Genomic DNA, 12,096 nt, shown 5'->3' with positions numbered 1-12,096 from the left:
TCCTTACCACAAATTCGAGACTTTTTAAAATTTTTTAAAAGGGCATGTCAAAATTCCTTTAACAACCGAAAATGGGAGGTTCCTGAGATCATTTGAAGCAACATTTTCCTTTGCGAAAACGCTGTCCGCGGCTCCGTTAATAAGATATTAACGAAAAACACCGACCAATCAAAGCGCGGTGGGCGGAGTCTGGCCAATGCCAATGCCTCTGATTGGTCCGTGGTTTTCGTTAATAACTTCTAAGGGAAGGAGTGATTCCCTGCGTGATTTGCAGTAACTTTTTCCTTTGCGAAAACGCTGTCCGCGGCTCCGTTAAGCAGATATTAACGAAAAACACCGACCAATCAGAGTGTGGTGGGCGGAGTCTGGCCAATGCCAATGCCTCTGATTGGTCCATGTTTTTTCGTTAATAACTCCTTAACGAAGCCGCGGACGCAATTTCTGCAAAGGAAAATGTTGCTTGAAATTATGTCAGGGACTTATTTTTGAATAAAATGAAACTGTATTTCAACCACGTTGTTCCTCGATGTTACTGAATACGTATGTAGTACGATTTCACCAGCGCGTATGATCTTGTGTCTCATATTTCTCGATGGTAATGTACAACATGCAAAGCACTTTTTCCAGTTATCCATGCTAAACTTGCGGAATATCAAGTAAAAAGGAAAGGCACGGGCAGTAACATTCTGCACACGTTCCTTGGATGTAAAAGGTTTCGGATTCTGTCTCGAACAAATCGCATGCATTCGGTTGATACGATCGAAGATTTCGCACGCGTCATGTTTCTCGGGGAGCTGACATACCAGGATTGAACTGAAAGCTTCATGGAACACACAGGCTTTTAGTTTGAACACTGAACTTGCGAGAGGCGAATCCTCTACCTGGTGGGAATAACGAAGCGGTTTACACAATACTTTGCGAAGTTTGCGACATGGTGATAAGCATCACTCTCAAGGGAGGTTATCGAACCCGTAAACTCAAAAAATTATGAAACCTTGCACACACGTAGAGTATGTTATGCCTAATACAACCCTATTTTTGTTTTCGTAAAATTACTTGTATAACTGTGTAAAAGAAACTATTTGTAAATGCATCTCTAAACAAAAAAATGAAAAAATACATTTAACCCTTATCCGTCCCTCATTTCACGAACTGAATCTGTCCGTCGGTGTCAAATTGACACAGTGGTAAAAAAACCGATAAAATAACAAGGTGACTAGTTATTTTTCGATGTTTTTTAGTCAAATTGATGAGTTAAAATTTACATCTCAGATTTTTCGGTTGTGTTCCGCATTAAAAAGATAAAAATCACGATGTTTCGGACAAATTTACCTATAAACAAAAGAACAGTATATATGTAGTCCAGTCAACGAAAAGTTGTAGAGGGAAATGGAAGGAACACAATTTTTGGGACTTTGTTTGGACTAGTTAGGAGGTAAACATACTAAAAGTGCCTACTCCTATAGGAGGTGAGTGGGCTACAGGGGGGCACGTAGAAGTCACCTTTTTCGGTTTTCCGCTTATATCTCGGAAACTATGCATCCTAGCGATAAGACCATTCTATAGAAAATTAAAGCTGACAAAATGTGCCATAAGATTTATTGCATTCAATTTTTCGCTATTACGCATAGTTTGCGAGATATCCGCGCTCAAAGTTCACTAATTGTGAAAAAGAAGAGTCTTATTTGACTAGCTAACTTTTCAGCACAAATAGTGAACTTTAAGCGCGGATATCTCGGAAACTATGCGAAATAGCGAAAAACTGAATTGAATCAGTCTTGTGGCACATTTTGACAGCTTTAATTTTGTATAGAACGATCTTATCGCTAGGACGCATTGTTTCCGAGATATCCGCGCTCAAAGTTCCCTAATTGTGCTGAAGAGTTAAACAGTCAAGTAAGGCAAAACACATGAGACAATGAGATATCTCGGAAACCATGCGTCCTAGCGATAAGATCATTCCATACAAAATTAAAGCTAACAAAATGTGCCACAAGATTGAATCGATTCAGTTTTTCGCTATCTCGCATACTTTCCGAGATATCCGCGCTCAAACTTCACTAATTGTGAAAAAGAACTCTTCAGCATAATTAGTGGCATCGTTTCAGAGTTATACGCGGAAAACCGAAAAAGGGGACCTTCTACGTGCCCCCCTGTACACCGCTCACCTCCTAGGAGTAGGGACTTTTAGTATGTTTACCTCCTCACTACTCCAAACAAAGATTCAAAGTTAAAAATTGTGTTCCTTCCATTTCCTTCTACAACTTTTCGTTGACTGGACTAGAACCGCAAACGACTTCTCTGCCTACTTCTGGGTCCTCCCCAACAGACTCCTGTGGAGTGTAGGATGAGGTTAGACAGATTAGAAAGATTAGGATTGTATATATAGGACACCGTCTCCCGTAGTCACGGGAAAGACTAGTAGCGGAACCGGTGCACTGGTAGTGGGAGTCGTCAAGTGACAGCGGAGAAGAAGTTGCTCGAGCCTGGGTCACAGCCAGTTTAATTAGAGGCAAAATCTCGACTCCGCGGGAACATCACGCTCGATACTCCATTAACTAACCTAGATCGTCTTTCCCCGAATGACTTTGAAAATGCCGTCGTTAGCACACCTTCTAACGGAATAACGAGCTAATATTCTCCGACGGCCGCCGGCCCCATTGCGATAGCATCGGATCGTCGTTTGGTTTACGAGAATTGTCTTTGCTGACGGCGAATGTTCTCCGCGGCGGATTCTCGTCAACTTGAACGGAGATGGATTGCCCGGTCGAGTCAGAATCGGGAAAAATACCCCGGCGAAAATAAAGTACTCCTCCTACTCCCGGCATCGTCCTAACTCCATGTTTTCGAGCTACTCTTAACGTCCTTCTCGAGGGTATTTACCCCTTGACTACGTTCGATCGAAATGACCCTCACATGCGCGCGTTCACGGTCTTACGTAGCTTCTATCGGCGGCCTGATTTCTTTTATTCAGTTTCGGGGAGCGAATCCGAGTACAATTTTCAGAAAATGGGAACCTTCCCTCGGAAGATTCACTGGAATCCTACACCAGGGGAATGTTCGACTGTCTGGCGGAGCACCGGGCTAATTCACTTTCATCGCGAGATGTACCTTACGACTTTTGCGACTGACAAATGATTTGCTCCGACATACAGGTTGTATATCGTAAAGTGTATAAGTGTAAAGAGAATATCCTTCTAGAATGTCCTCGAGTTTCATTTTGAAGTTCAAAGAAGCTTCCCATTTACAACGACACATTAAACATCGATGCACGACAGTTTTTAATCGTTCCATTGAATTTTTAATGAGAGGTACACTTCCAACCCTGTACAAATAGTTTTCCAACATGGGTAATTTAATAAATAATTAATAGAATTGCACTTTAAGGAGTCAGGGATATATAAGCCACTTTCATCTTCTAAGATTTCGTTACTCTAACAATATCATGACCCTCTAACCTAACGCGGTTAGAGCACAGCAGAATGATGCAATGAACAATAGGCGGCTAATGACGAATCGTTAAATTAGTGACGCGGTCGGCACTGTTGATTGCGCGGAAGTGTTGGTTTAAAGTAATGGGAAAGGTTAATTGGTTAGCGTTCCGATGGCTGATTTTGTAGACAGAGTATCTTGTTTCTGCTTGTCAAGCAATTATGATAGGTTGTTTGTTTGTTTGCAATTCTCATTTTCTTTGTATTTGCATAAACACATATAAAAAGTAGCAAATACATTAGGAGAGTTCAAGGATATTTTTGTATTATTTTTAACTGTATTATTCTTTGCTGAATAATTTTAATGAGTCCAGGATAACAAAACAGTATTTTCTATAAATATTTTCACTCCGTAATCGGTCGATTGTTCGATTATTTCCGTAATTGTAGCGAAGATCTCCACCGTAACTGTTAAAATGTTATCTCCACTAATCTGTAACTGTTACGGAAATATTATCGTATCTAAAACGTGAACGAACTAATTACACAACCTAAAAACATGTCAGTGTACCAAGAAGGTTGAAAGAGTTCTCGATATCGTACTGCTTATATAATTTTACCGAATAAATTACTTTGATTTCATGGAATTGTCGAGGTTGCTAGGTTTGCCAGTTACAGTGTTATATACCAATCTCCGTATGGGGCTGATAGGGGGCTAAAGATGTTTAATTCTCGCCTCCATAATTGCGAAACGAGACAATCCCTTTGTGAGCTGATTGAACGCACACCTCCTCAGTCGCGGTCAAAGCTGGATCGAGTAGGTTGCACGCACCTCACTCGAACTCAAAGACGGTGACGGATTCCCATTGGATTGCGTATGTGTTTTGGGAGTACTAGACGGGTAAATAATTGATTGATCTGCTGGTCTAGCCACCAAGGCCAAGGTACCACAGATCTCTGCGGGCAATTCCGTGCATGCTTCCTGTTTCCTGATATGTGATGTCGCAGATTCCAAAGTTCTATCCTTAACATAATATATCGTACATCTGTTACGTCTGTGTGCTGGATTTATTACTAAACAACGGATCTTTAAGGACAAATATTGTTGTCTGATTTAAACCGCCAAATAAAGACAGTAGAATTAAATTGACCAACTGTTCTCAATAACTAGTGACGGTTTCTGAAAATTGTTTATACAGTCAACTCCCGTATAACGCGATCAAAAAATTGTTTAAGAGGACGTATATATTTTTCATGTGACAGTAAATTTACATATACAAAAACGAATGAATTTTAACCGAACAATTACCCAGTTACAGTGCCACATACAATTTTGATTAATTCGGATCCTACTGTAAAATAAATAATTATCTCCTCCAAACGTGTCCTTAAAATTTCAATAATCGTAAAATAAATATATAATAATCGTAATTACTAAACTGCGGATCTTTATGCAAAATAAAAAATGTTTCCTTGCTTCTTTTAATTATCTGATTAAGCTGAAACCAATGCGCCGATGTCTCGCATCTTTTTACTATGTCCACTGCTTTAAATAGTACTTACTATATCGTACATCTGTTACGTCTGTGTCCTGGATTTATTACTAAACAACGGATCTTTAAGGACAAATATTACTGATTTAAACCGTCAAATAAAGACAGTAGAATTAAATTGACCAACTGTTCTCAATAACTAGTGACGGTTTCTGAAAATTGCTTATACAGTCAACTCCCGTATAACGCGATCAAAAAATTGTTTAAGAGGACGTATATATTTTTCATGTGACAGTAAATTTACATATACAAAAACGAATGAATTTTAACCGAACAATTACCCAGTTACAGTGCTACATACAATTTTGATTAATTCGGATCCTACTGTAAAATAAATAATTATCTCCCCCAAACGTGTCCTTAAAATTTCACACAATAATCGTAAAATAAATAAATAATAATCGTAATTACTAAACTGCGTATCTTTATGCAAAATAAAAAATGTTTCCTTTCTTCTTTTAATTACCTGATTAAGCTGAAACCAATACGCCGATGTCTCGCATCTTTTTACCCATTTTTTGGTGATAAAATCCGCAGTCTAGTTGATTACATAGAAATGGTATGCACATCTGCGCGACTCGTATATCACGTCGATTCGTTTCTGCCCCGGTGTATATCGTCCCCTGAAAACACGAAAAAATTTCCAGGAGCATCCTGTGTCCGTATACTACACAGAAGTGATCAGCATTTTCCATTCCATTCTTACCGGAAATAGGTATTTCTTCGGAAACACATCGCGAATAGAACACCGGCGCCTTCCGACCGAATATAACTCAGAAGGCACTGTTTTCCAACCGGGCAAAAAAGCGCACACCGGGGCGGTATCGGTTTCTTGCCGGTCGAATACCGCGGAGAAATTATAAAAGAAACCGGGGAAATGAATGATTCTGATAATATACGGTTTTCCGCGGGATGACGTGGAAATTTTGCGCCGCCTCTCCTGTGCTTTCACCGTCGCCGCCGCCGCCGCCGCGGAGCAACTTTCCGGCAATGAAAGATGGCCCTGTTCCCAGAAACTGAAGTGATCACGAGACGCCTGGGAAATCACGAAAACAATTCGCACCCCAGAGAGTAAAACAGATCGCCTCCGAAGCACCGAACGCTTTGTTTCGACCTGTCGTTCTACGATAAGTTGAAACGCGGATTGTCCGCGTTCCCCGAACTGTCTACAAGACACTGCTTTCGCCATTAACGAATCATTTCGATGCTGTTCCCCGTTTACGGAAATTCTCGAATATGCTTGGGTGCATTCAGATGTACAGGTTTCGCACTCCAAATTAATCCTGTCGGGATCATATTCACCTTTTTCTACTCCAAATTAACCCTTCTGCGAATCTTCCCCTCCACCGAAAATTAAATTCACACGTTTGCAAATCAAAGTTACTCCTTTACAGACCAAATTCATCTTATTGACGACTCGAAAGTGAAATAATACTATGAGACTTCGTAGTTTTTAGGGGATTTTTGAGGGTGGCATAATTCCATTTTAATGAAGGTCATTTGAAGGTCAACTCCGCTTTTCTAATTAGAATGCTGTATTTTTTTACCGATCGGAGGCATTGATACATGTTTAACACGTTTTAAAACATGTTTAAACATTCATAATGTATTAATATTGGATATCACTGTATTCGGGAAAGTCTACAGAATCTTTTGCCGCAAAGAACAATCCAATATCATTTATAATAACATCACAATATTTGTTTAAAGTTGAACAATATGTTTTTATTTTAAAAATCAAGTCTCCCAAAATATCTTCTTCAATTTTGACAAAGCACAAAACGTTTTGTGTGTAATTTGAATGGTATCAAGCGGTCAGTGTCCTTCAGGTTCTTTAATTAACTAAATATATTTACTGTGACTTGACCATCAAATTACCTTGATCTGCGAAGACGATCCTCTGGTTCAAATCTTGACTCGTAGGTAATTTGCTGATGCGTGGTTCTTCTGTCAATCTTTCATTTGTCAACAGTTAGCTCCAGCTCGTTCAGAATTGTTAATAACGCTGCACAATAGTGGCTAGCAAAATATGTTGCGCATTCTATCGTCAGTTCTGCAACGGTTCAGGCGGAAAAGATTACTCTCCTTAAGCGGACACGTGGACGAAAACGATTATACAGCACGACACCGCACCGAATGTCATGAATGAAATGTAGTTTTGAGAATGACTGTAGGGTGGCTATTGTCCTTTTCTTTTGCAGATCCATTGCAACCGTTCAGCAAGGTGTACAGCTCTATTATACAATGAATAAATGTGACTAAACGTACCAACGAATTCTAAAGGATAATCAAATGTTGTCTTTCAATTCAACCAAACCGACCGACGCATCCTCCACGAAATCAACGAAACGCGCGCCGGAAGCTGTTGAACGTTCCGACGGGAACAATCGAATGTAATCAAAAATGCTCAAAAATCAAAGGCGAGTCGACGACGAGTTTTTGTAACGTTTCGAAGAATTTACACGAATTTATTGTCTCGGCGAAGGGGTATATTCTAAAGTCGCGTCGAGCCCTAAACGAAGTAAAGGGGTCAATAACTTTAAGGAAGAATCGACGGGATCCGTTTCAATCCCATTCGGAGAAGCGAGCTGAGCAAGACAAGAAACTGGAATTACAAACGAAACTTCGCTCGCAAACGAACCGTATCGACGTGTTTACGAACAGGAGGTAAAAAGGGTGAAGCGAGCTTCCTCCCCCGCCATGTAGTTCGTGTCGTACCGGGGCAAGAAAAGCACGGAATAAAAACAGTATTATAGCCAAGCAAAGCTTATACAGTCGCCAATTCACCGATGTAGATTTACGGAAGAGAAACGAAATAAATCAAAGAACATAATCAAACAGATTGCGCCTCTAACATACGTCTAGAAACGCGATAGTCTATCTGGCAGGCTGGCCGAAGGATGTCAGACGAAACTGATCAGGACATCTAATCGTAGCTACCTGTGCGACGGGACACAACGAAGAGATCGATAGCTACTTGAAATTTTGGGGAACGAGAGAAATTGTGAAGAGCGAAGAAGAACGTCCGACGTGGGTCAAGGGACATAGCAATCGATGCTTACATGCCTTGCACCGACATAGCGGACTCCACGAGGCGTGAAGACGCGATCCCGAGCGATTGCGTTCGAGCGAGGACCTAGATTTCGAACGGAGAGTTGCTGGATAAGTCGTCACGGTGTGCGGATTGGGGCGAATTCTCGGCTACATCGGCGGACGACCGTCGGTGGGGGCCGCCAGCATGTCGCAGTCCGGGTCGGGTGGTGTGAACGAGAACCAGGAGCAGACGCAAGCCGGGCAAACCATGGAGAGCCAGCAGACAACGTGTCAGAACGGCCGTGCCGAGCCACCCGCCGATAGCGCCAAGCAAGATTTGTCGAACGGCTTCGAGAACCGAACGATCGAATACGAGAGATTCCCGCAGGACAAGTCCGAGCAGAAGCCGCCGACAGGACAGAACCACGAGCAGAAGCAGCAACAGAGCCAACAGACCGGACAATATCCGGGTAGAAAGCAGTCGGTGGTCGGTGTCCCTGAAGACAGGCATCCGCCGACTGGACAGCTGCCCCCTCAACAGTACAGTCAGGAGAAACCGTCGATGGAGAGGACGCAACACGTTTCCCAAACGAGCACGCAAACTCTGCCTGTACAGGCGCAACCGCAGTTCATGCCCGACTACGACCAGACACAGTACACGCAGATACGAAGTCAGTTCGAGGTCAGGCCGCAGATATACTCGCAGCAAGCGCAGTACGCCGAGAGAGCCGGCTACGTGACTAGAGACGTCACTTACAGAGACCCGGCTTTGTACCAAGGGGGTGCTACGAATCCAGTGTTCACTGGCCAAGGTCAGTACGTGACTGTGCAGCATAGTTCGCAGATACCGTCACAGTCGGCTAGCCCCCAGCCACCCTATTACTCTGGGGTGGTGGTGCCGCAGCCACCGAGCTACCAGTTCGGCACTCAACCTCAGTACTCGTACAGCCAGTATCCTCAAACGGTGATGAACGTCATCCCATACGCGACTCACGCGGGCATCTATCCTAGTCAGCAGTTCGGCCAGCAGTCGCCGAACCCGCAACGATTCTCCCAGGAGCTGGGCCAGTATCAGACCCAGCCGATCATCCAGCCAATCGCTCAGAACGTGGCTCACGGGATCGCGATCACCACGACCGAGCGACCTAATCGTGGCCCGAAACCCATGGTGCCGCCGCGAGGCAACTCGAAGATCACCCACGACATCGGCCACAGGAAATCGGCGAGCGTCGACGTGGCCGGGATGCAGAAGCCCAAGTACGATCACGGTCAGAATCCCCAACAGGAGCAGATCCATCGCAGCGACGGCGCGATCATCGTGCAGAGCGCGCAGATGATCCAGGACGGCCAGGACCGAAGATACCTGACGACCCTGAACAAAACGCCGCGAACCAGACAGGACGGGTTGTACGTCGACGCGAACGGCGATCCGCCCGGTCGGGAGAAATTATGCGAAGCCGCAGCCGCGGACTGCAGTCTGTACGTCGGCAGGTCCGAGCACAGGAAATCCATTTCCGTGGATGTAACGTCGAGCTTCCAGCGTCGCAACGACACAATTACGTTCACGTTCCCCGGCGACACGGGCCAGGAGATATTGCTGCCGGGAAGGAAAGCCGGGACTATGGTCGATCCGAAACGAATCGAAGCCAATCAAGTGTACCCGCCTGATCAAAGGCGATTGGATACGAGCTTAAGAGTATCACCGATGGCTTTTGATGCGAGACAGGAGAATAGGAAGAGCATGGGGGCTGACAGAAAGTCCGAATGGGGTAACGTGAGCCCTAATCAAAGAGTGGCGATGCCGCAAGAAAACAGGCGATCCGATTACTTCGACGAGCACCGGCGCTCGCCGATGACCATAGAGGGCAAGAGGATCGAGGACGTGAGGAGATCGCCGATGCCGTTCATGCCGATCCGTGAGGCGTCCGTGGACCGTGCCAGCCAGAAGAGTCCGTCTTTCGTCAACCAGAACTTCGAGAAGACTAGACAGGAGCTGGCGATATGGGCGGAGCAAAGGCAGCGGCAGGAACACGAGAAGAACATCATCCAGAATCAACTGATGTCGATCAGCCCGCGTTCTCGCAACCAGTCGGAGGAGAGACGAGATTCTAGACCGCTGCACCCGATAGAGGATCGCAAGGACACGAGAATGACCCAGTCAGCTTTCCAACCGCTCCCGAATATCAGCCAAAGCACGATCATGGAGCAGCGTCGTCATCTTCGTCACGTGAGCGCCGATTTGACGAAGCACATGGAACTGTCTAGGAAGGAGTTCGATGATCAGCCTATCAGCGGCTCCGTGGCGAATCTAGGCCCATCCGTGAGCAGCGTCTCGTCGCAGAGGGCTAGCCCGAACATATGCCATCAGTATCCAGCCCTCAGCGAGGCGAAGTTGGACACCAAAACGGTGCTAACGGTGGTGACGGATTTCGGCGAGCCGACCCTGAGTAAACCGATCGATCAAGTGGATCACATAATACACAGCCACCGCAAGAGTTACAACGCCTCCGGCAATCTGTTGACCCACAGCAAGAGCCAGACGGATAACCTTCAATCGCAACTCGACACGCAGAACGAGAAACCGGACTCTCTGCAAACGCAACAGCAACAGATGCAGAACCAGCATAATCTCGATCTAATTTCCGAAAAGCTGAGCCAGTTCGAGCGGCAACAGAGCGACCTGCAGGCGAAGCTGCACTGTCTTCAGAATCAGAATCAAATTCTCGACAAGGTAGCGCAGTTCCAGCACCAACAAAGCGATCTACAGGCGCGGCTGCACAGTCTACAGGCGCAGAACCAGTTGTGCGACAAACTACAAAGGTCTACGGACTTTCAACAGTATCCGATGGGGAACGAGATCCATTCGATTCAATCGAACTCCCTGGCTAACCATCAGGAGCAATCCGATAAGACTGGCCCGACGCAGAGCCAGCACCCATCGCACAGTCATCATCAAACATTATTGACTGCTTCCTATTCGCAGAACTCTAATCATCAATCCTGCCAATCGTCTGTCCGCGAGAAGCTGTCGCCCAGGCTTCAACACGATACCGGCGACCCAAATTCTATTCAGATACCGAACATGTCACAAATGCCACTGCCGTGTCTCCCGCAATTCGAGCGAGCCGACACATCGCGCAATTCGTTCTCACAGTTCCATCGGCTTCAATGTCAAATCGACGGCCACGAGGGCGTCCCGGCACCGGCCGCCGTCGCCTCTGTCAGCTTCACCGGCACGCTGAAGAAGGTGCCGCCGGAGAAACCGCCGAGAACGTCCCTGATCGTACAGTCCCCCGAGTCCGAGGTAAGAACGCCAAGGATCGTTGCGTGTTTTATGCACCCCTGCCTCTTTTGCATGCCATAGTAGCATGTCTGCTCGCGGAGTAACCGTCTGTAAAACGATCTAGATCTAGGAAAAAGGAGACATACGAGGGTCGGTGTATCCACGTTGAAGGGGTGAAAACAGCACTCGTGGTTTGGGGTCAAACAGTTTTTTCAATATCTCAACTGGAGGGTATGGGAAAACATTTTTCAAAATACAGTCACCGGCAATATTAAGTGGACACCCTTAAAAATCGCATAACTTTTTAGAAATTGGTCCAAATGACTTGAATTTTCTTAAGATGTTAGACCGGCTAGTTTGCTAGAGAATAAGTAAACAAAAATTTATTACGATTGCCATTGGTAGGAATTATAGAAAATTTTAAAAAATGATGTTCTGTCAACTTTTTTATCTGGGCCTGTAACGATAATTTAAAAAATGCGTTTCATTATTTTAAAATGCGTTTTATTATTTTAAAATTTTCTATAATTCCTACCAATTGCAATAGTAATCAATTTTTGTTTACTTATTCCCTAGCGAACTAGCCGGTCTAGCATCTTTAAAAAATTCAAGTCCTTTGGACCAATTTCTAAAAAGTTATGAGATTTTTAAGGGTGTCCACTTATTATTGCCTCCGACTGTATGTGCCTTTAAATTACAAGTACGTTCATGTCAAAAAGTTTTTGGAAAATCTGTCGTTTAACAAATAGGTTGGAAAATAATATTCTTTATTCGGGGTTCTTGTGAAATCATTTGT

At 44.5% G+C, this 12,096-nt stretch overlaps 1 protein-coding gene across 6 annotated transcripts in view; it reads left to right on the top strand.

Annotated features, from left to right (window-relative positions):
• The window catches only part of LOC143213078 (uncharacterized), an 832,749-nt gene that overhangs the window by 112,154 nt on the left and 708,499 nt on the right, over nucleotides 1-12,096 (top strand). For all 6 annotated transcript variants that reach the window (XM_076432583.1, XM_076432584.1, XM_076432580.1 and 3 more), the window contains exon 2: nucleotides 7,186-11,321. In XM_076432583.1, the coding sequence (XP_076288698.1) occupies nucleotides 8,223-11,321 (3,099 nt within the window). In that variant the 5' untranslated portion in view covers nucleotides 7,186-8,222. The remainder of the gene's footprint in view (nucleotides 1-7,185; nucleotides 11,322-12,096) is intronic.

This window comes from Lasioglossum baleicum, chromosome 10 (genome assembly GCF_051020765.1).
Source record: "Lasioglossum baleicum chromosome 10, iyLasBale1, whole genome shotgun sequence".
NCBI lineage: Eukaryota > Metazoa > Arthropoda > Insecta > Hymenoptera > Halictidae > Lasioglossum > Lasioglossum baleicum.
This window is presented reverse-complemented; position numbering and strand designations above follow the sequence as displayed.